The following is a 23,886-nucleotide window of genomic DNA, read 5'->3' as shown; positions in this document are numbered from 1 at the left end:
ATATCCATTTATTTAAAATCTAGGATAGAAGTGCAGTAACAAGGAGAAATATGCTGAATTTTAAAGTTCCTGTTGAAACACTCAAATAAATTTGGTAAACCAAAATATGTTGATCAGATATTCCTTGAATTCTTTTGTGTTGATTGTATAAATGGATAAATGGTAAGGTTACATTATTTTAGAGATTGCTTTGCTTTGGTTATCCAGCAAAGATTTCCAGTATGAAAGTATTTTCACTTTAAAAGGATTACTCCAATTACTATCAAAGTTCCACCTAATGCACAAAACCAACACTAATAATTAAATCTATTTGAGTTCACTTTATCTCTACATATAGATAAATCATGATCAAAAGAAAGCCAATTGTTTTGCACTTACTAAGAGAAGCCATTGGAGTATGTGCTACCAGAGCATGATGAAACACTGCCTCCTACTGGCTGAAGTTACACTGAAGGCAGCGAAGTTAGGTGCATTTTTATACTATACCACTTGCGCCTGTTCACAGGATAGATATTAATCTCTGAGAGAAAACCTCTCTGTTTCTGCTAGGTTGCTTGTGAAAACCTGTTTTAATAAATTTTCCAAAAAGTAAAAAAAAATCCTGCATTGACTTTTATTTTGTCCCTGTGCATTTTAGCAAGCAGGAGCCAGCAGTGTGACATCATCACCAGGTGATAAAAGTCAACAATTACCTCATAGGAAACAAAATATATTTGCATTAATTTGTTTTTTTTCCTGTCAGGTGAAGGTACAAAACTATGTTTCAACTTAGTAAACAATGTTCAAGTAAAGTTCCTTCATGTTAAATGTTTAATAGAAACTTTTTATCTACTTAGTTAACTCCTTTTTATCTATTGCAAAGACAAGTTGTGCACAAAATCACATTGACAGCAGTTTTAAAAATTGTTGACAAATTTAATTCAAATAAATAGCTTACAGTGATAAAGGACCCAAATTCCAGAGGAAGAAAGAAGAAACGTAGGGATAACAAGTCAAGTAGAACAATATTTTCATTCACAGTTAATAGATTCATGCAAATGATCAAAAATAATAATTTGAACAGATAATCTGGTATTTAATAGGCAATTATATGTTTTGGAGTGTGAAGTTTGACATGTATAAGATGAATTGACACAGCGATCTCTGAGAAGGGGGAATCATGCTTCTTCCCTTTAATTATTTTGTAAACTACAATGTAAGAAGGATATACACTAGCCTTATCTCTAAAGCATTGAGAGAGGAGGGTAAACACTATGTAAATTTTTATGTTGCCTGGAAAGAGTGGGCTTGATAAGCCTGATGTTCTTATCTACACCTATTGAGTGCTCACAAGAATAAAAAAAACAGTAAAGCATGAAATGATTTTCAATCATTTATAGTTAGGCTACACACAGATACCCTTTGATGAAGAGAATTTAAAAGCCGGTAAGTTATCACAGATACCAAGTACAGAACAATTCAACAAACTCTTTGAATTTTCAGTTTTCCATTGAATTCTACAACACAGAGGTGACTAAATGTGGCATTTACCTCAAGCATACATATATTTGTTAGTAACAATAGCAAGATTCTCACTGAATTATTTGTACAATATATACATGGTCAAATTCCCTTAAAATAGATGTCAACATCATTGATCAAAATCAGTTCTTCCTGTATCATTATTAGATAAATCAGCTGACTTTGTCACTAAACCTGACATGTGTGACCATCTGATAGAAAAGTTATTAAAACTGTCAAAAAATTGCTGGAAAAGAAATAACACTCTATAGCCTGTAATGCCATCTGTGTCTAACTTACAGAAAAACACAGATTGCTGTGTTTACAGTGTGTTTTTTTCAGCATTGTTTTATCTTGAGCTTAAGATGACATGGACAAACCCCCCAAAAAGTGTCCCATATAGTTTACTGAGACCATGTTGAGGAGGTGCCGGTGTTGGACTGGGGTGGACAAAGTTAAAAATCACACAACGCGAGGCTATAGTCCAACAGGCTTATTTATTACTAGTTTTCAGAGCGCTGCTCCTTTGTCAGTTAGCTAGTGGGACAGGATCAGAATACAAAGAATTTATAGCACAAGATTATAGTGTCATGCAACTGGTACGATATATTGAACAAACCTGGATTGCTGTTAATTCTTTCATCTTTTAATTCCTACTTTGGAGATAGAACCAGTCAGACTCAAGATTGGGACACAGACAGACTGTAACTTCACATCTTTAATGCATTTCCTGAGCTGAGATGTCAGCTTTTATTAAACAAAACCTTAAGTTATCTCGGGAATGTGACTTGAAAGTAGTTTTGGGATTTACATTTTAAAGAATCAAAACATGCAATCCATTCGAAAAGATGAAAGACTTAACAGCAATCTAGGTTTGTCCAATAGATCACATCAGTTGCATGACACTATCATCTTGTGCTATAAATTTTGTGTCTTGTGATCTTGCTCCACTAGTTACCTGACGTAGGAACAGCGATCTGAAAGTTAGTATTTGCAAATAAACCTGTTGGACTATAACCTGGTGTCGTGTGATTTTTAACATAGATTATAGAATCACCTCAACCCTTTAAGTCTTTATAACATGCCTCACAACAGGTGAAAATTTGTACAAATTATATCAGGATAAGTCTTAATTTTCCCCAGTTTTTGATCTCTGGAAAAAGATGATTACTTCTCTTTACTCCAATAGTCTCCTCCATTGTGCACATTATCTCATCTTGATCTAATAGAAGACTTTACACTTAGCTGACAAAATAAGAATGATCAAAGGATAAATGTTTAACTGGTACTATATGCTTCATTATTTTGGACATAATATGCACCAATTACAAATGCACTGTGCATATATTGATAATTTTCCTGACTATCCATTATGCTACATGTGACATGTGGTTAGTTAACAGCTCTGAGTTGATGAAGTATATCAACCCCTTGATTAAACTGTACAGACAATTTTTCTATAAATCATCAAAAGACATCTCCAATATTTCTTAAAAAATTATTAACCTCGTCACACAATTAAGCCTCAAATAAATCCTCCCAATATTAAAATATAAAGGCAAACAAAACAATTTATACATGTTTGTGGATAGGCAAGGGGTGATCTGCAAAAGTTAGGGCTTATAATATTGCTGTATCATACACAGACTTGACTGAAGTGTTGACTGGGAACCACAATCACTTCTGTGAGCCATCTTGATCATTTTCTTCAAGTTGATTCTTATACCAGTAATATTATTTCTTCTAAAATATTGTTCAGGGAAACATTGTTATGGGTTCCTAATACAAGTGAGTCAGGAGGTGGCTGTGGAAGTTACTCCTTAGGTTGCTCGCCAACTGTCCATTTAGCATCTGCAGGTCTAACATTGCCGATATCTTCATACATGGCTGTCTGCATAACTTCCAAACCCTAAATAGAAACAAAATGGATTTTTTAAAAATAGAAATGTAAGTAACTTCCAATATACCCATATAAACACCTCGACTTAGATTTCATTGTTAAATCCAATCTATATCCACAGAGAAAATGTTAAAGGGTTTCTTGTGATGTTAAAGAGCTATAACAATATCAATAAGTTTGGCAAGTCCCATTTGCTGTGCCTCATCGAAACCACTGCGCTGTCCTTAATTCAACACAAAAAGGTTGTGTTGCCTGTTTCTCTTAAATAAGTGAAACATTGTTTAAAGTACCAAATTAAACAGCTCGTAAATCATTTAGAAGACTTGAGAATAATATGAGTAATTACAACTCAGTAGTATCAGTTAGGTTTGGATGATCAGATAGAAATTAAGATTGGTTCTGTTGGATAAGAGGCTTAGTGTGCTTGTACTAAATTGTCATCTACACAACTTTGAAGCAGGTGTTAAAACAGCAAGAAAGAACTTGGTACAAACATATAGAGTACAATATAAACTAAGAACTGTGTCAAACAGAATTCCTACCCTGATGTCACATGTTGTGACAGCCAGGCTTGAATTTCTTTGAGCTACCACTTTTGATGTCAACTCTAGTGATGATTCTTCAGTTGGATGCTCTCACTGGAGAAGTGGAGCTCACAATAAATTGGTCAATTGCTGTTAATTTTCCCTTCATTCATTTGAATGGACAGAAAATAAGCACTACACCTCAGGTTGAAACACCATTATGAACGTCAATCCCTACTAGTAAATCAGCTCTTATACTTACAACGTTCATGTACCTGCCAGTGCTGGCCATAATCTTCTGTGATGTAATTTGCAGTATAGCATTAACAATTATGACATAATATCTGCAAGCTTATTAAAAACTCTTAAACAGTTGAAATGTGTAAAATTCAATAGTACAGTACAAATTGTAACAAGATGTTTGCTGATATTCGTAGTAAGTTGAAGGATATAAGATTTTGTATGTTATACCATTAACATAGTGGATGACTCTATTGAATTGACTTTGTGTTTAATGTGACCTAGCTATTTAAAACCGTAACATTTCATTCTGCTGTATGGGTACTACAGGAAGAGAATTAGACACTAACTGGTATTATGAAAAGGAACTGGTCAGTTGATTGGCAGCTGCTTATAAATCTACACTGCAGACAGGATTGACTGTCAAAATATTCTAAACTCCCAGTCCAGAAGATGCTCATAAACTTCTGGTACAAAACAATCCTGAGTCACTGTTGAGGTACTGAGTTTCCTGTTTAGGGAGGGCAGTCAGGTAGGTGTGCCTAGACATCCAGGTGATAGTTTTCTGCCTTTAGACCGTACAGTGATACCTTTACATCAAGCCCTTTCCGAGATGATGTGCACAGGTGATATACTTCTTTTGCCGGATACACAGCTTCAATTGCAACTGGCAGCTTCTGGTTATGGACAGGGGGGTATCTGACTTCTTACAGGAATTGCCCGTCTTTTACCAGGAGCTGGTCAAGTACTGAACATGATTGCCTCATGCTGGAGCTCTCTTCAGCAGGAGTAGCTGTTGTCATCAGAGAGGCACTGTTTCTGAATCCACACCTTCATCAATACAGGTTTGTACATGCAACAGGTAAGGGGTTGCTCAGGCTGGTAGGGTGACCAGAGACATAGACGTGCTGGATGGCAGAGAAACGAGAGTTTGATGCCAGAATAACTAATATGGATCAAATGACTTGCTTGTGGGCAAAGCCAATCAGAGTCTGAGGAATGTGGTGCAAATGCCCTGATGGTACTCATGGTATAAAGACATATGATTAAGTTCTGCCTGATCCCAGCCTACATTCAAACTTTCACATTGGCCTCAGGTTTCAAAACATTCCTCAGGAACCTTAGCCCCACAGTTTGAACTTTTTGGCAGAAATCCTGTCAAGGGCATTCCATTCTGCACAGAGGGATTTCCTGTACAGCTTGCTGCTGTGTATAGACCCTTGTCGATCTGATCAAGATCTATAAAATTATGAGGACTGTAGATAGGTTGGACAGGAAGAAGCCTCTCCTTTGATTGTGAGAACAATGACCAAGGTAAGGTAAGGGACTGAAGGTTTATTGGAGGTATGAGGAAGACCGTTTTCACCCAGAGGGTGCTGAGAATCCACAATTTATTACCTGTAAGGGTGATGGAGGCAGAAATCTTCCTAACATTTAAGAAATACTTAGATGTACACTTGCAGTGCCATGACATACAAGGCTAAGGACCAAGTGCTGGAAGATGAGATTAGAATAGTTAGGTGGTTGTTTTTGACCAGCGCAGATTTGATGAACGGATGGGGTTTTTTCTGGCTGTAGATTTCTATGACTCTATTTTTCAAGACATTAAGATGTTTCATGTAATATTCCAATCAGCAGAGGCATAGCCATTCATAAACAGAATAAAACATGTTAATCTTTGCAAAGCCAAAACAGCAATAATTTTTGCTTAATAAATATTTGGCATCAGAAACAATTCAGTTTGCAATTTGGTGAAACCTTTAATATCACTTTTAATGCTGTTTAAGAGAGTGGGTTAGTGTAATGTTTCTAGACTTTGTGAATTGCTGATCTTGTATTTATTCTCTTGTGTCATGAAACTAGGGGTTGGACTAAAAATTAAATGCTCTAACATTGCTGTGGCATGTTTAGAACATCTGAGTGTTTAAATAGCCTACTCAAACTCAGATCGGGAATCCAATGAGCCAAATTCCATTGCTGATCAATAAATTTTGAAAAGTGAATTATTGATATTATTAAGCATGGAATATGTACATGTAATTCATCTGGTGAAAAGAATCACAACCTGAAATTGTTAACCCTTTCTTCACAGGTGCTGCGAATCCTATTGAGTATATCCAACAGTTTCTACGTTTGTGTCGGTTTTCCACCATCTGCAGCATTTTGCTTTTGTGTATATTTGCCTCGTTGTGCTTATGCTGCTAAAATAAGATGAGGTGCAGAATGTGAGTGCATTATTTCTTTACTTACTGAATGATTGTGGGTGTTTAATATCTCTCAGTATATATATCTGCATTGTGCAAGTGTGTGTCAGGCATTTTATCCAACATTTGTGGATGTAACCACGTGATGTTGCAATCTGCACAGTTAATGGCAAGTCACCAATTTCTATCGGCTGATTCAGAACAAGCCTGACTACCTCCACATTATAGATGCTTCATGAAACTGGAATATCTGGATCAAGATAGTTTGAAAATACCTCCAAAAATACAAATATTTTTCATATCACTTGCTTCAAGTCTACATTCTTGCTGGTGTAATGTTAATATTAAAATTTTCCACTTTATTAATTTCATACCTCATACATATGGTACGTCTCTATTTCTTCGGTCTTCTTTGTTCGATTATTCTGTGAAAAATAAAAGCGATAAACTTTCAACTCCCCTTTCTTTATCATTGGCTGATTTTTTTTAAACGTTGTCCTTAAGAAATGTTGGCATTCATACTGCAATGATATGCCCATTTGTTGAGCTTATAATATTTTGTTTCACATTGTGATTGAAGTATCAGCTGCAAGTGGAGATGCTGTACATCAACAAACATGTCTACTTATACTTTGTAGTTTCCTGCTAACTCTAATAATGATAGTATGGTAAACATCGCAAGGTTAATGTCCTCCAATGTTAAAAGATAGGTGTGCATGTTGGGCATTTTAGCACCAGACGTGTAGCTAACAACTATAGAAACATAATAACAGAAGTAAGCCATTTGGTCAATTAGATCATGGCTGATATTCAACCACATATTCATTATCCTACATTATCTCTGTATCCTTTGGTGTCATTTGTATTCAGAAATCAACTGATTTCAGTCTTGAATATGCTCAATAACTAAGCTTCAACAGCCTTAAGATTCACAATCCTCTCAGTCTTCAATGGCCTGCCCTTTATTTGATATTCCCTTACTCCATGTACTGACTTAAAAATAAATCATCTCCTTCATATCCATATCTTAAAAGGAAGTATATCAGATCTTTTGGCATTTTGGATAAACAAATGGTCCTATCAATGAGGTTAAGCTACACCAGAAATAGCTAGAATGAGAGTTTCTTCTCCCTGCTGGCAAGAGCTCTAATTTTAATTTGGATGATGTTAGTCAAGTTCCAAAAGAGCAATTGACCTGGCTATCTATTCTCCCCTCTGCAGTCAAGGGACAGAGGCTAGCTTTGACACCACAATATTTAATTCAGCTAACATAGCGCACTCAATTGTTTGGCACAATGAAAGAGCACTTATTTACTCAGTGTAGGTCACTGCAGGAATGGAAATAAATCCTTCCTGAATCAGATCATTTCAGAACCTGAAGGTTAGGAAAGTGAGCAGTTGATCACATTTATGGTACCAAACTTGCCTGAATATTCACAGGTTATGGTGACATAATCAGCCAGTTATTATGCCTGATGCTTTCCAGCATTGTTCTGCTAGAAATGTACTTCTATGTACTGGACTGGACAAAGCTATAGCCTAATAACCAATTGACACTCACTGACAATGGTCACATAGAAGAAAACTTGCCATTTAAATAGGAGAACAACTACATGTCAGCAAAGAACTAATACATTCAGGAGAGGGGGATGGAAGAAAATAGGGAAATAAAGGAGGATAAAGAAAATCAAATTTGTTTTCAGTGTTTTCATTAAACGTCTGGCAGGGAACACGTCATGTCTTGGTCTTCCAGTCAAAGGGTTGACCTTGACTTGCAACAACAATGTGGAAGCAAATGACAGCTGGTCAACAGCCTATTTAGTGGACTGCAATGGTTCAAGAAGGTAGCTCACCACCCCATCCTTGAGGCAAACTAGAGATGGGTATAAATTGCTGGCCAGCCAGTGATGACCATATTTCCACGAGTGGATAAAAAAAATTGCATTTCTTTTAAAGACTATTTCACATTGAGTGAGCGGTAAAGCAAGTTACTGATTCTCTGTCACCCATTCTCATAAGGGAGCTTTAGTCAACCCAGAGATGAATATTTATAAAAACAGGAACTCATCGGTGGAAAGAGAAAGAAGCTAACATTTTGAGTCTGATATGACTCTTCTTCAGAACAGGAGGATAAAGGAAATTCACAAGTGGTAACCTGAATCATATTGGACTCAAAATGTCAACTATTGCTCTCTCTAAAGATGCTGTCAAACCTTTGGAGTTTCCCCAGCACTTTCTGTTTTTATTTCAGATTTCTAACATCTGTAGTATTTTGCTTTTGTTTATTATTACGATATTATCTATTCATGTTGCACTGAGCAGGTCAAATATAATCTTCAATACCTGAAAGTTGAGAATGGCCTAGGAACAAAGCATCAAAGATCTCTTGGTTTTCCTTATTAGATCTTGCTAATTGCCCTTATTTATGTCTCGAGCTGAAAATGTGTTGCTGGAACAGCGCAACAGGTCAGGCAGCATCCAGGGAACAGGAGAATCGATGTTTCGGGCATAAGCCCTTCTTCAGGAATCCCATTCCTGAAGAAGGGCTTATGCCCGAAACGATTCTCCTGTTCCCTGGATGCTGCCTGACCTGCTGCGCTGTTCCAGCAACACATTTTCAGCTCTGATCTCCAGCATCTGCAGATCTCACTTTCTCCTCCTTATTTATGTCTAAATAAGGATTCAAATTGGTGCAGGCTTGGTGGACCGAAGGCCCTGTTCCTGAACCGTATTGAACTGTATCGTATAGGTAGAGAGAATCTACTTCCTGTGATGGGAGAGTCCAGGACAAGGGAATGATGTTAAAATTAGAGCCAGAGTTTTTAGAGCTGAAATAATTAAATGCTTCTTTATAGGAGGGAAATCCGGAATTTTCTCCCCAAATGCATTGAAATTGGGAACTAATTGAATATTTTTAAATTATGACTTTTGTTCGGGAAGGATATCAATGGTTTCAAACCATAGTTGGTAAATGAAATTAAGATGTGGAACAACCATGAATTGAATAACAGACTCAAGAGACTTACTTCTGTTGTTGTGAAAATTAAGTAAAGGTTTTTTTTATGTGATCCTTCATAAAAGATTATCCTTTCTTAGGTACTGCATAGGGAATCTTTAACACCCATGTATGAAAGGCAAAAATCTCAGTGATTCCAAACAGTCTACAATATTTACTGAAATGCATTAACTAGCTGTGAGGTTGAATTGCTGCTTACTTACTTTCAGAAACAACATTCCTGGCAAAGTCAGACACAGGATCAGCAGAACACCTTGAATTAAAATCAACATATCCTTCATTGTGTACATGGTATTTGGCTCTTCTTTCGGGAGGGTTCCTGAATGGAAAGACACAAAGTATAACTTTGCAAGAGACAACAGTATTTCAGTATAACTGTATCAAATTGTGATCAGGATCCATGTTAATCACTTGACTTGTAGCCTGATTCATAAGTGATTGATGACAGCAAGAGTGCCATAATGCCTTGTGCTCCAGGTATTACTTATATATAGCTTCACTAGATTACGTCTTCACTTGGACTGCATTATGTTGTATATTTGTTGGTTCTTTTCTCTTGAATTATTGACTACCATGTAATTATTAATTCATGGTCAATCTGGGTGGGTTGCAACACTTATAGTGATATATCCAGAATTGCTTGGTAGTACAGAGCTTAAACATGACTAAAAGTAAACAAGAAGTTGACGCTTTTTTTGCCTTGCACTTATCAAAATAGGCTTGAACATAGGGACATCATTTTATACTGCATGAAAATGGCTGTTGATTACTTAGTTACACATGGAGATGCCTATCAATCTTAATTCTCAGCCCAAGCAAGTAGATTCTGACTGGTTGGGTATTGCCATGGAACCTTCTCTTGACATATCATCATGGAGACCATCAAAAGATAAATTCACATTCAAGCTAAACTGATATCTTGTGCATAGCAGAGTACATTATGACATTATAACATTGCACATTGAAAGAGATTGAAATTAGATATCAAATGTTTTAAGGTATAGCTCTCATGGATTTTTCTCTATCTTCTGCTATAACCTCCATGGATAATCTGTACTGATGAAGGAGGAATGCCACAAATGGCTATTTACATCATATTCCTAGAACTTGCTTTACAAATGCCCATGATGGTGAGATTGGTGCAGGTGTAGATGGTGTGCCACTCTTCAAAGCTGGGGAAATGTTTGGAGGGCTTTTGCCCGAAACATCGATTTTCCTGCTCCTCGGATGCTGCCAGAACTGTTGTACTTTTCCAGCACCACTCTAATCTAGAGTCTGGTTTCCAGCATCTGCAGTCCTTGTTTTTACCTATTTGTTTGGGAAAGCCAGCAACCCATTCACCTACAATGACTGATGCATCAAGGAGCCTCGTGATTTTGCTGCTGAATTAAAGTGTTGAAAAAGAAGCAAACTTAAAAATATCTCACAAAGGTTTGTAATTGACTCTTTAGCTACCTGTACACACCAAGATGCTGCTGCCTCTTTGACTTCTCCAACCTCGAAGGCAATTACAAATCCAATCATGGCTGCCATCTGCTTTTGATTCTGCACCAGGAGCTTGTTTTGGATTAGATTGAAAAACCACTAGGTGGTTGTATTTAGAATTGAGGCAAAGTCCTGACTAGCATTTATAGTCACTATATCAGAAACAGATTAAACCGGCATTTCAGCCATTTGTTGGGCCTTGCTGTGCACAAATTGCCCTATATTTAACACAAAAACCTTCAGCTGTAAAGTACTTTGAGATATATCAGTGATGGGAAAGGTGCTGTATCAATGCAAATTATTTCTTTCTTCACCATGACAGGCAATGGACTTACTACATTATAATGGAGTTTGCAATATAAAATATATTATTTTACAGCATGATGCATTTAAACACTCCATAATTCATGCTTATATTTTCTCAGTATAGCCTGTGTACAGAAAATCCTGCCCTGTAACAGGAGCTTTAGTGCCAGCTGTGCTGACAGTTCTGTTTACACCATTAGTTCACTTGCCAAATGTTCTGTTCAGTTCCATATTCATTATTATTAGTGTTTCACTTTATAACTGTTTCTGTAGTACAGATGTGATTGCTGCCTTGTTACATTCACCAGTTCTGTCAACTTTATGCCTGCCAAGCCTTCAGTTAGTACTACAGAAGTCTAGACCAAGATTATGCTAGATTTTTGTGCCACTACAATTGCCCTCCTCGCAAACTCTTTGCTTCTAAGTTTCTTGTTAATGGATGAAGCATTCAAATCCTGGTGAGCATTTTGCTAATGCTCCAGGGATTACTACCAGGCTTCATGTGGCAGTGGGGAAAATCGGTGTGGCCAGAGATTGGTGAGGCATCCCATAATGATTTACATATGCAAAGGAGAAACATTTAAGGGAGAAGAAATTACACCGAATATACAATACAGAAACACAGCCCAACTGGTCTATGCTGCATTAAAGCATCCTTCTCCACCTAGCCCTGTCATCATCTCCTTCTCATTCTGTCTCCCTCAAATACCTGTATAGATTCCCCTTAAATGTACCTACATAATTTCTGTCAATCACTTCATGCGGCAGAAAGTTTCATGTTGTTAACACTCCCAGGGTAAAGAAATGTCTGTTGAATTCAATTTTGGTTTATTTTTGATTAACTTGGATATAAGAAAGTTTTTTTTATTCACTTGGGCTGTGGGCATTGCTGGCTGGGCTAGCATTTATTGCCCATCCCTGGTTGCGCATGAGAAAGTGATGGTGCACTGCCTTCTTGAGTAGCTGCAGTCCACCTGCTGTGGGTTGACCAGCATGCCATTAGGGAGGGAATTCCAGGATTTTGACTCAACGACTGGGAAGAAATGACAATATATTTCCAAGTCAGGATGGTGAGTGGCTTGGAGGGAAACTTGAAGGTGGTGGTGTTCCAATGTATCTGCTGCTTTTGTCCTTCTCGATGGAAGTGGTCGTGGGTTTGGAAGATGCTATCTGAGATCTTCAGCGAATTTCTGCAGTGCATCTTGTAGATAGTACACACTGCTGCTACTGAGCATTGGTGGTGGAGGGAGTGGAGGTTTGTGAATGTAGTGCCAATCAAATGGGCTGCTTTGTCCTGGGTGGTGTCAAACTTGTTGAATGTTGTTGTAACTGCACCCATCCAGGCAAATGGGGAGTATTGTTGAGAGTGTGGTGCTGGAAAAGCACAGCAGGTCAGGCAGCATCCTGGGCATAAGCCCTTCATCAAGGATGGGGAGCATCAGATTAGATACTCTTCCGTATGGAAACAGGCCCTTTGGCCCAACAAGTCCACACTAAAGAGCAACCCACCCACACCCTTCCTCTACCCTATCTTTATACAATACTATGGGAAATTTAGCATGGCCAATTCACCTGACCTGCACATCTATGGATTGTGAGAGGAAATTGGAGCATCTCGTGGAAACCCACGCAGACACGGGGAGAATGTGCAAACTCCACACAGACAGTCGCTCTCAGCTGGAATTGAACCCATGTCCCTGGTGCTGTGAGGCAGCAGTGCTAACCACTGAGCCACCGTGCTGCCCACTATCATATTCCTGACTTGTGCCTTGTAGATTGTGGATAGACTTTGAGGAGTCAAGAGGTGAGTTACTCTCTGCAGTATTGCCAATGTGTTTATATAGTGAGTCCAGTTGGGTTTCTGTTTAATTGTAACTCCCCAAATGTTGATAGTAGAGAATTCAGTGATGGTAACATCATTGAATGTCAAAGGGCAGTTGTTTCTTATCAGTAGTGTTCATAGCTTTGCATTTGTGTGGCGCAAATGTTACTTGCCACTTGCCAGCCCAAGCCTAAATATTGCCCAGATCTTGTTACATTTGAACATGGACTACTTCAGAATCTGAGGAATTGCACATGGTGCTGAACATTGTGCAATCATCAGTAGAGATCCCCACTTCCCCCATTTCCTGGAGGAAAATTCATTGATGAAGCAGCTGAAGATGGTTGGGCCTAGGACACTACCCTGAGGAACTCTTGCAGAAATGTCCTGGAGCTGAGATGACTGACGTCCAATAACCATTACTATCTTCCTGAGTAGGAGAAAGTGAGGGCTGCAGATGCTGGAGATCAGAGCTGAAAATGTGTTGCTGGAAAAGCGTAGCAGGTCAGGCAGCATCCAAGGAACAGGAGAATCGACGTTTCGGGCATAAGCCCTTCTTCAGGAATGAGGAAAGTGTGACCAGCAAGCTAAGATAAAAGGTAGGGAGGAGGGACTTGGGGGAGGGGCTTTGGAAATGCGATAGGTGGAGGGAGGTCAAGGTGAGGGTGATAGGCCGGAGTGGGGTGGGGGCGGAGAAGTCAGGAAGTTGATTGCAGGTTAGGAAGGCGGTGCTGAGTTTGAGGGATTTGACTGAGACAAGGTGGGGGGGAGGGGAAATGAGGAAACTGGAGAAATCTGAGTTCATCCCTTGTGGTTGGAGGGTTCCCAGGCAGAAGATGAGGCGCTCTTCCTCCAACCGTCGTGTTGCCATGGTCTGGCGATGGAGGAGTCCAAGGACCTGCATGTCCTTGGTGGAGTGGGAGGGGGAGTTAAAGTGTTGGGCTACGGGGTGGTTGGATTGGTTGGTCCGGGTGTCCCAGAGGTGTTCTCTGAAACGTTCCGCAAGTAGGCGGCCTGTCTCCCCAATATAGAGGAGGCCACATCGGGTGCAACGGATGCAACAGATGATGTGTGTGGAGGTGCAGGTGAATTTGTGGCGGATATGGAAGTGTCCCTTGGGGCCTTGGAGGGAAGTAAGGGGGGAGGTGTGCCAACCAGCAGCCAGTTTGCCTCTGATACCTGTTGATTCCAGTTTTGCTCAGGCTCCTTGATGCAAATCTTGATGTCAAGCGTTGTCAATCTCACCTTACCTCATAGCATTCATTTGCAATATCAACGAATGTATATCATACATTCATGTTTCCATTTTCTTTTGTCTCTCCCTCACATGTAAACATGTTTACCCTGTGGAAGACTTGTATCATTTTGCCTATGTTTACCAGTCCATAGAATCCCTACAGTGTGGAAACAGGCCATTTGGCCCAACAAATCCACACTGATCCTCTGAAGAGTGACCCATCCAGACCTATTCCCTTACATTTACCCCTGAATCATGCACCTAAGCTACACATCCCTGAATGCTATGGACAATTTAGCATGGCCAATTCACCTAACGTGTACATTTTTGGATTGTGGAAGGAAACCAGAGCATCCAGAGAAAACCCATGCAGACACGGGGAGAATGTGCAAACTCCACACAGACAGACACAGTCACCCAAGGCTGGAATCAAACCTGGGTCCCTGGCATTGTGAGCCAGCAGTGTTAATCACTGAGCCACTGTGCTGCCCCTAAATCATTCCACCTCCAAGGGTCATCGATCAGTTTCCCCCTATTCAGAAATAATAGCCTGAACTTGAGCAGTTTTTTCTTAAAAGTATAACCTGTCAATTCTAGTATTACCCTTTTAAATCCTTGATATTATTTGTATACCAGGGAGAATGGGACAAGAATTTTAAACAGACATTGGCTAAAACGTGGTGCAGATGGGACTTAAAAATTGCAATCCTTGAGGCTATCCCAGAATTTTGATGCCTCTGGGACATTGTTGTATTTTCAAAGGGCTGTTATTAGGGATGAAGCAAGAAACACAGTTGGCACCAATGAATGAGTTCATCAGGCTGTTAAGGAGCTTATTATGAGCCCTGTCAGTTCACCATTGAAATTTTATCAACCTCGGCTGAAGAAACTTCACTGCATCCAGGACAAAGCAGCATGCTTAAGTGGCATCATATTCGCAAACATTCACTCCCTTCACCACTGGCCCTCAGTAGCAGCAGTGTGTACAATTGACAAGATGCACTGCAGAAATTCACCAAAGTTCTTAAGGCAACTCTTTCCAAACCCATGATTACTACTATTTAGAGGGACAATGGCGCATACATATGGCAACTGCACCACCTGCAAGTTTCCCTTCAAGCCATTCACCATCCTGATTTGAAAATATATCAGGAGAAAGTGAGAACTGCAGATGCTGGAGATCAGAGCTGAAAATGTGATGCTGGAAAAACGCAGCAGGTCAGGCAGCATCCAGGGAACAGGAGAATCGACGTTTCTGGCATGAGCCTGAAGAAGGGCTCATGCCCGAAACATTGATTTTCCTGCTCCTTGGATGCTGCCTGACCTGCTGCCCTTTTCCAGCAACACGTTTTCAGCTTTGAAAATATATCACCATTCCTTCACTGTGGCTGGGTTAAAATCCTGGAATTCTCTCGCTATCGGCATTGTGGGTCGACCTACAGCACATGAACTTCAGCAGTTTAAGAAGGCAACTCTGCACAACTCTCTCAAGGGCAACCAAAGATGGGCAGTAAATGCTGGCTCAGCTCTTGACACCCAGAACGTATGAATGTATAAAATAAAATCTGGTGTGCTGTAGTGCACAGTTGTCAATCTTACTGTGAGGCCACCAGCAACTTTCTCTGTGTAGATTTACATCCAGTCTCTCCTGAATCTCGGATTACTAGTTCCAGTGGTGCTACAGTAGTCCAGCCTGCATGGCCTCTTGCAATGCGTGATATGGCTTGTTCTATAGGGTGCTACTTTCTTTCTTGGCAAAGGCTCTGGCAGCACCCAACATGACTACCACCTGCCTGTGCTATTGATGCCAGACTAGCAGCACCTACCCAAAGGCACTCAATCCTTCTAATTGGTAGAAAACTTACCCCTTGCTTAAACAAAATAGCATCACAACAGTGATGGCACAGGCTCAGGACCCAAACTTCAAGCGGTTGAGTTCCTGACAGCACATTGAAGATCCAGACTCAACATCCTACGTACATTTACCAGAACTTCTGCTTTTCAGTTCTAACTCTCTTAAAACGAATCCCTTTCTGGATTTGCTTTTTCTGAAGTTATTAACATCATCTGTTTTTAATGATTTTTGTATGTGTACCCCTAGATCCCATTATTATTTTTCATCTGACCTGAATGGATTCTAAATAGAGCAGAAACAATGAGTGGCTTGTGTCCAGGTTTTTCCCCTTTTCTAATTTTAGGTGGAAAAATGATGAAAATGCAGCATAAAATTTCATTAAGTCTCACACCGATGACCATCTTTGCTCCATATTATGATGTAATAGTGTCAAACATTAACACAAATGGACAGAACCTGTAATTCATTAAGTACTTCACAATCAAGACTTTCCTAATCACCTTGCATCCTTGTTAAACTTAATTTCATCTAAAGTACTGCTGCTAATATTTTAACTTGCATTAAGCTCAATTTCATTCATCTGACTTACGCACATTGGCCAACATAAACTCTTACCCACTAAAGTCTTAATTTTTATCCTCTGCTTCTTTTAATATCTTTCCATGACATCGAACCCCTTCTTACCTCTTCAACCTCCTTCATCCTTGCAACTGCTGATCTAGTTTCTCTCTTTGGTTCTTGAGTTCTATCACTTCGTTAGTGACAATTCCCTGACCTCTGAATTTCCTTCCTGCCTGAATCTACTGTTTTAAGCCATTCCTTTAAACTAACCTTTCTGATCTTTCTCTCCATGGATGTTGCCAACCTGCTGAGCTTTTCCAGAAATTTCAGCTTTTGTTTTCTCTCTGATCAACTCTTGTCCTAATAGCTCCCTTTGAGGCTCAAAAACAAATTGATAATGGCCATTTTCTGCAACTGCTAAAAATGGCTTGATGTAACATTTAGATGGATGATAAGGGTCAACCATATTGGTGTGGGTTGCATTTAAGCAGAGGTCTGACTCAACAAGAACAACAGGGTTACATTACTAAAGGATGTTAGTGAGCAACTTGGAGTTTTTTTGTTTTGTGATCTCTTTTACCAATATCAACTTAATAAAGGTGCTTCAGAACTGAATTCAAATTCTCAAGCGGCCTTAAGGATATAAATGCAAATTCTCCAGATCAGTCTGGTAACAAACACAACAGCCTTACCACAATAATACAATCTGTTCACCGATCTTCATGGAGAACAAGATATGGGTATAAGATAGAATTCTCCATTTGGTAACTACATTTACTTTTTGATAAAATTAGTAAACGGAGGAAAAAGGTTCTCATTGTCCACCCTATCTAATCCTCTGATCATTGTGTATGTCTCAATTAAGTCACCTCTTAACCTTCTCTCTAACGAAAACAGCCTCAAGTCCCTCAGCCTTTCCTCATACCATACCAGGTAATATCCAAGTAAATCTCCTCTGCACCTTTTCCAATGCTAGCCTTTATAAAGCTCTGTTTTTCAAAACTGTTAGTCAGGTCCTGTTATGTCAATTTGCACAAAGGAGCTCCTGCCCAAAATAGAAAGAAAATTGCATTTGGCATTGATTTGGCAGTGTAATTGGTTATTTATGTCATCAGACATGGATGCATCTTCCTGTGCCAGCTGCCTAACACGCACCAGCTGAAAAATTGCTGCACCAATTGCCCACCACTCTGTTCCCAGTCCAGTTCCCACTATTGTTTGAAACAAGTTACCAGTATATAACATACAGTAAGGTCAGTGAGACCTTGTGTTCAGCTGAAATGTGAAAAAAAGTAAAATTGGGATTATGTTTGCATTTGGCATTAACATGATGCCTCATTTTATTCAGTGAGCACTTGTTCAGTTAACTTTAAGAGTCATAGAGATGTACAGCACAGAAACAGACCATTTGGTCCAACTCGTCCATGCCGACCAGATATCCTCACCTAATCTAGTCCCATTTGCCAGCACCCGGCCCATATCCCTCCAAACCCTCCCATCCAGATGCCTTTTAAATGTTGCAATTGTACTAGCCTCCACCACTTCCTATGGCAACTCATTCCATACGCGTACCAATCTCTGCATGAAAAAGTTGCCCCTTAGGTCCCTTTTATCTCTTTCCCCTCTCACCCTAAACCTATGCCCTCTAGTTCTGGACTCCCCGACCCCAGGGAAAAGACTTTGCCTATTTACCCTATCCATGCCTCACATGATTTTATAAACCTCTATGAAGTCATCCCTCAGCCTCTGCCGCTCCAGGGAAAACAGCCCCAGCCTATTCTCTCCTTATAGCTCAAATCCTCCAACCCTGGCAATATCTTTGTAAATTTTTTCTGAATCCTTTCAAATTTCAGAACATCCTTCCGATAGGAAGGAGACCAGAATTGCATGCAATATTCCAAAAGTGGCCTAACCAATGTCTTGTACAGCCGCAACATGACTCCTATACTCAATACTGTGACCAATAAAGGAAAGCATTTCAAAAGCCTTCTTCACTATCCTATCTACCTGCGACTCCACTTTCAAGGAGCTATGAACCTGCACTCCAAGATCTCTTTGTTCAGCAACACTCCCGAGGTCCACACCAATAAGTGTATAAATCCTGCTAAGATTTGCTTTCCCAAAATGCAACACCTCGCATTTATCTAAATTAAACTCCATCTGCCACTTCTCAGCCCATTGGCCCATCTGACCAAGATCCCGTTGTAATCTGAGATAACCTTCTTCGCTGTCCACTACACCTCCAATTTTGGTGTCTTTGCAAACTTACTAACTATATCTCTTCTTATGCTCACATCCAAATCATTTATATAAATTATGAAAAGTAGAGGACCCAACACCGATCCTCATGGCACTCCACTGGTTACAGGCCTCCAGTCTGAAAAACAACCCTCCACCACCACCTCTGTCTTCTATCTTTTGAGCCAGTTCTGTATCCAAGTGATTAGTTCTTCCTGTATTCCATGAATCCTAACCTTGCTAACCAATCTCACATAGGGAACCTTGTCAAATGTCTTACCGAAACCCATATGGATCACATCTACCACTCTGCCTCATCAATCCTTTTTGTTACTTCTTCAAAACACTCAGTCAAGTTTGTGAGACATGATTTCCCATGCACAAAGCCATGTTGACTATCCTTAATGGTCCCTTGCCTTTCCAAACACATGTACATCCAGTCCTTCAGGATTCCCTCCAACACTTGCCCACTACCGACGTCAGACTCATTGGTCTATAATTCTCTGGCTTGTCCTTTCCACCCATCTTAAACAGTGGCACCATGTTAACAAACCTCCAGTCTTCTGGCACCTCACCTGTGACTATTGACAATACAAATATCTCAGCAAGGGGCCCAGCAATCACTTCCCTAGCTTCCCACAGAGTTCTAGGGTACACCTGATCAGGTCCTGGGGATTTATCCACTTTTATGTGTTTCAAGACATCCAGCACATCCTCTGTAACATGGACATTTTTCAAGATGTCACCATCTATTTCTCAACACTCTATATCTTTCATGTCCTTCTCCACAGTAAACACTGATGCAAAATACTTGTTTAGTATCTCCCCATCTCCTGCGGCTCCACACATGGGCTGCTTTGCTGAACTTTGAGGAACCCTATTCTCTCCCTAGTTACTCTTTTGTCCTTAATGTATTTGTAAAAACCCTTTAGATTCTCCTTAACTCTATTAAACTTTTGAAAGAATGAAATTGAGAACTTCAAGCTATTTGTGATGACTGTTCTCATAAAACTTTAATTTAGTCAAGTTGACCAGAAGGTGAATGTCCCTGTAATGTGTAATCATACCTTTTAAGAAAGTTTGATTCAACTCGAGCTTTATGAAGGCTCGCATTGGAAAAGGTGCAGAGGAGATTTACTTGGATATTACCTGGTATGGTATGAGGAAAGGCTGAGGGACTTGAGGCTATTTTCGTTAGAGAGAAGGTTAAGGGGTGACTTAATTGAGACATACAAAATGATCAGAGGATTAGATAGAGTGGACAGTGATAGCCTTTTTCCTCAGATGGTGATGGCTAGTACAAGGAGTTATAGATTTAAATTGAGGGGTGATAGATATAGAACAAATGTCAGAGGTAGGTTCTTTTACTCAAAGACTATTAAGGTCATGGAATGCCCTGGCTGCAACAGTAGTAGACTCACTAATGTTAAGGGCATTTAAATGGTCATTGGATAAATATATGGATGATAATGGAATAGTGTGATTAAATGAGCTTCAGATTAGTTTCACATGTTGGCTCAGCTTCAAGGGCCAAAGGGCCTCTACTGCACTGTAATGTTCTCTGTTCTATAGTAAGGTTATGATAAACATATATAAAACATTGCTCAGCTTCAACTGGAATATTGCATCCAGTCTGGGAATCACACTTTAATGAGGATGTGAATTGTTGAGAGGTGTAGAAAAGACACAATACAGTATCACAAGATAAGGGAATTCAGTTGTGTGGATAGGTTGGAGAATCTAGGACTGTTCATCTTTGAGAATAGAGTTTGAGAGGAGATTTGTTACAGATATGCAAATCATGAAGGGCCCTGACAGAATAGATAACAAGAAGCTGTTCCTAATGGTGGAAGCATTGAGAACTAGACAACATAAATCTAAGCTAATTGACAAAACGAGGCAATTGCCCACAATATCACACTCCAATTAAATATTCCATTAAAGCATACATTCTAAACCAAATCGAATTTAACCCCACAACACCTGACGGCAGCTTCTGAGGCAGGGAGCTGTTTGACTGGGAAAAGGTATGGAATATGGGCACTCTTGCCTCTTCTGAATAAGTCTGGGTGAGGAAGCTTTCCAATCCAGATGCCAATGAAGCCTTATTTAATGCCCATTTTGGGGCCTCCCACTGCTGTTGGTATTCCAGGTGGGCAACTTATCATCAAGGGAGACTGTCAGCTCCTTACTCTCTCCTCTGAATCCCTTCTCTTACCATCATACCACCACCACTTACCTTTCTCAAAAGGATCCTATGATGAACTCTGAAGACCAAGTGAAATACCATCAGCAACCAATACTACTAGTGACACAACTGATGGGCCAGCAGTTTTTTTGGGCTGAGAGTTCTACAACAGTGAGATAAGACCTGGAAGTAGACGTCCCTGTGGAACAGAGACTCCAGCAACAGTATTCCCATTGCCAATTAAGGACATAATTCCCTTGGGGCCTCAGAGATTAATTGGTGTGGGTGCTAAGAATATGTAAGTGGCCACTGGGATTCTCGCAACCCTCGGTCCATTCTGTTCACTGAGATTACAGTGTTGTATTTTACACATTAGCTAGGAACATAAATCATATGCTGTATGAGTATACCTTTCTCTTGCCTGACAGCATTTAAACCATTGCTTTCCCTTTTTCATAAATAAATTTGCTAACTAGATTACTAGGGTTTGTGAGAGCTTTATGCAACACCAAAGACGCTGGAGTAACAGTTTGGCTCCCAAATTGTTATGAATGTGAATGTCTCTTATGGGAAGATAGATAGTTAGCAGGTGTTAGGGTGACAGATTGGAAACAAGCAATAACGTCAACACTAGGTAAGGAATGGCAGTTCAGGTGAACACATTGTCTGAGATATTAATTATTTATACACATATTTTGGGAGTGAAACTTGATCTTGGCAGAAGTGGGTGCAGAATAACTGCTGGTTACACACTCCATCCAATTTTGCATTCCAAAAGTTAAATTTTGCTTTCTGTGCATTTCAAAGCATACAGTCCTCCAATAAAAAAGGTATAAATATTTAGGACAGAAAAAATTAAATTTGACCTAATTTCTCAATTATATCATTATATTCAGTCGTAACTTTATCCTTGGTACTTTGCTTTCAGTTCCCCCATCAATCTAATTTTACTTGATATGCCAATGACCAGCATCATTACTTTGTCCATTAATTCTATTTACCTGGATAAAATGATCTTATTTGATGTCTCTTCCAAGTTTCTCATTCTTCAGTTTTCATGCAGGTTTATATTTGGACTTTTCAATGCAGTGAGAGTTTTTTTTAGCATTTAGCCCATTGATTTTTCAGTTTAACCTGTTTCTTTAGGTGCGACTCTAGTACTTGATGTAGTAAATTTAAACTTTCAAATGTTTTAATGAAGCCGATATAGATAAAACATTGAAGATTCTGTATTAGTTTGACTGATGGGTTACCCAGGATTACCCACAGGAGAAGACAGTTTCACAGGAAGTACATTGGCAAAATACTCTGATTTGAAAAATAGCTGCATATTCTAAATATGCAAAATTATATTAAAAATACAATCTGGTAATTGACATATGAAATGAAATTCTAAAATATACTGTTCAGTAATATTAAACAACATATTTTACAGCACAAAATATCTTGAAAGGTTTCTTTTTACTTACTTGTTATCACATTAATTTCTGTACCACACTGCTGAGTTAAATCGCTCTTCAAAGAAGAATTGCAGTAGTAAATCCCAGAATGATTTTTTGATGCATTCGAAATATAAAGCCAAGAACATGCCTCACCATTTCCAGTTGTTATTCCCGATATCTTATGTGCTTCAATGGGTTCTTTTCCAAATTTATACCATATGACATTTAACGTCTGTTGTTTTGCAGGATGTTCAAAGGAACAGGTTAGTTTTACCTTCTTTCCGAGCTTAACGGCTTGATAAGGTACGGAGTAATTAAAGACGAGCCCTTGACATAACGCACCTGCAATTAAAACCAATATACTGTAGATATACATATTTTAAACGGCAATTTCTTTTTTAAAGGAGTGATAAACAGGGATACTACTGCATAGATATCAGTAATGTAATTGAACTCTGTTAATCTAACTATAAGACAATAAGACACAGAAGCATAAGTATACCATACAGTCTATCAAATCTGTTCTAGCACTCAGTAAGGTTGATTCTGTTCTTACTCATTGTGAACAGATACACACTAACCAATAAGAAGACAAAGATTGGAGTCAGTTATGGGATTTCTCTACTGCCAATATATATTACAGTGGCCAGTTGTAGCACTTCAACTATTAGCCCAGTCTCAGTCAGTTAACTTAAATCACAAATCAAATCTAGTATCTTCTCATCAGTATGAATTTAGTACTTTACAAGGAAGTAGGACATAGAAGCAAGGCCATTTGGGTCTTCGAGCCTGCTCTGCCATTCAGTATGATCATGCTCGATCTTTTATCTCAATGCCATATTCTCCATTGCTCCTAGATGCCTTGAAAGTTGAAAATTAACTTAATCTTTCTTGAATATATTCAGTGACATGGCCTCCACAGCCTACTGGGGCAGATAATTCCACAAGTTCTCTACCCTTTGAGTGAAGAAAACTTACCTCGTCTCAGTCCTAAATGTTCCACCCTGCATCCTGAGACCCCTGGTTCTTGACTCCCCATCACAAGTAATGAATTAAAATAATAGAAGTTTGACAATTTTGCTGTGTGCTCAGAACCATTTGCCAAACAATTGGAATCAAATTGTACTTTCTAAATTATGAATTATCTGGTTAAAATAGGTCTGAGTTTTCCTGCCTTTTTATGGCACTTGCACTTTTATACTTTAGTTGCTCCCATATAATAAATGGGCTGAGAAAAATAAATGTCCAAAACTACTCCTGATAGCTTTATCAACGCTAAACTAAATTGTTCACTGGGAAGTGAGAAACTGACCTAGTTCTATTCCAAATGTAAAAGAAAATGTCCAGGGCCCAGATTTCCATCACTGA

The 23,886-nt window shown here is 39.2% G+C and overlaps 1 protein-coding gene across 2 annotated transcripts in view; it reads right to left on the bottom strand.

Annotated features, from left to right (window-relative positions):
* Positions 1 to 894: 894 nt before the first annotated feature.
* LOC122539989 (B-cell antigen receptor complex-associated protein beta chain) overlaps positions 895 to 23,886 on the bottom strand; it is a 32,081-nt gene continuing 9,089 nt past the window's right edge. The window contains exons 2-5 of one of the 2 annotated variants that reach the window (XM_043675248.2): positions 22,546 to 22,860; positions 9,588 to 9,703; positions 6,743 to 6,793; positions 895 to 3,409 (exon numbers count right to left, since the gene is read on the bottom strand). In XM_043675248.2, coding sequence (XP_043531183.2) covers positions 3,314 to 3,409; positions 6,743 to 6,793; positions 9,588 to 9,703; positions 22,546 to 22,860 — 578 coding nt within the window. In that variant the 3' untranslated portion in view covers positions 895 to 3,313. The remainder of the gene's footprint in view (positions 3,410 to 6,742; positions 6,794 to 9,587; positions 9,704 to 22,545; positions 22,861 to 23,886) is intronic. The other variant, XM_043675249.2, reaches the window with a different exon arrangement.

This window comes from Chiloscyllium plagiosum, unplaced genomic scaffold (genome assembly GCF_037043375.1).
Source record: "Chiloscyllium plagiosum isolate Xiang-an unplaced genomic scaffold, Cpla_swu_hap1 HiC_scaffold_32, whole genome shotgun sequence".
Lineage (NCBI taxonomy): Eukaryota > Metazoa > Chordata > Chondrichthyes > Orectolobiformes > Hemiscylliidae > Chiloscyllium > Chiloscyllium plagiosum.
Note: the sequence above shows the minus strand (reverse complement) of the source record. Positions and strands in the feature narration are given on the sequence as shown.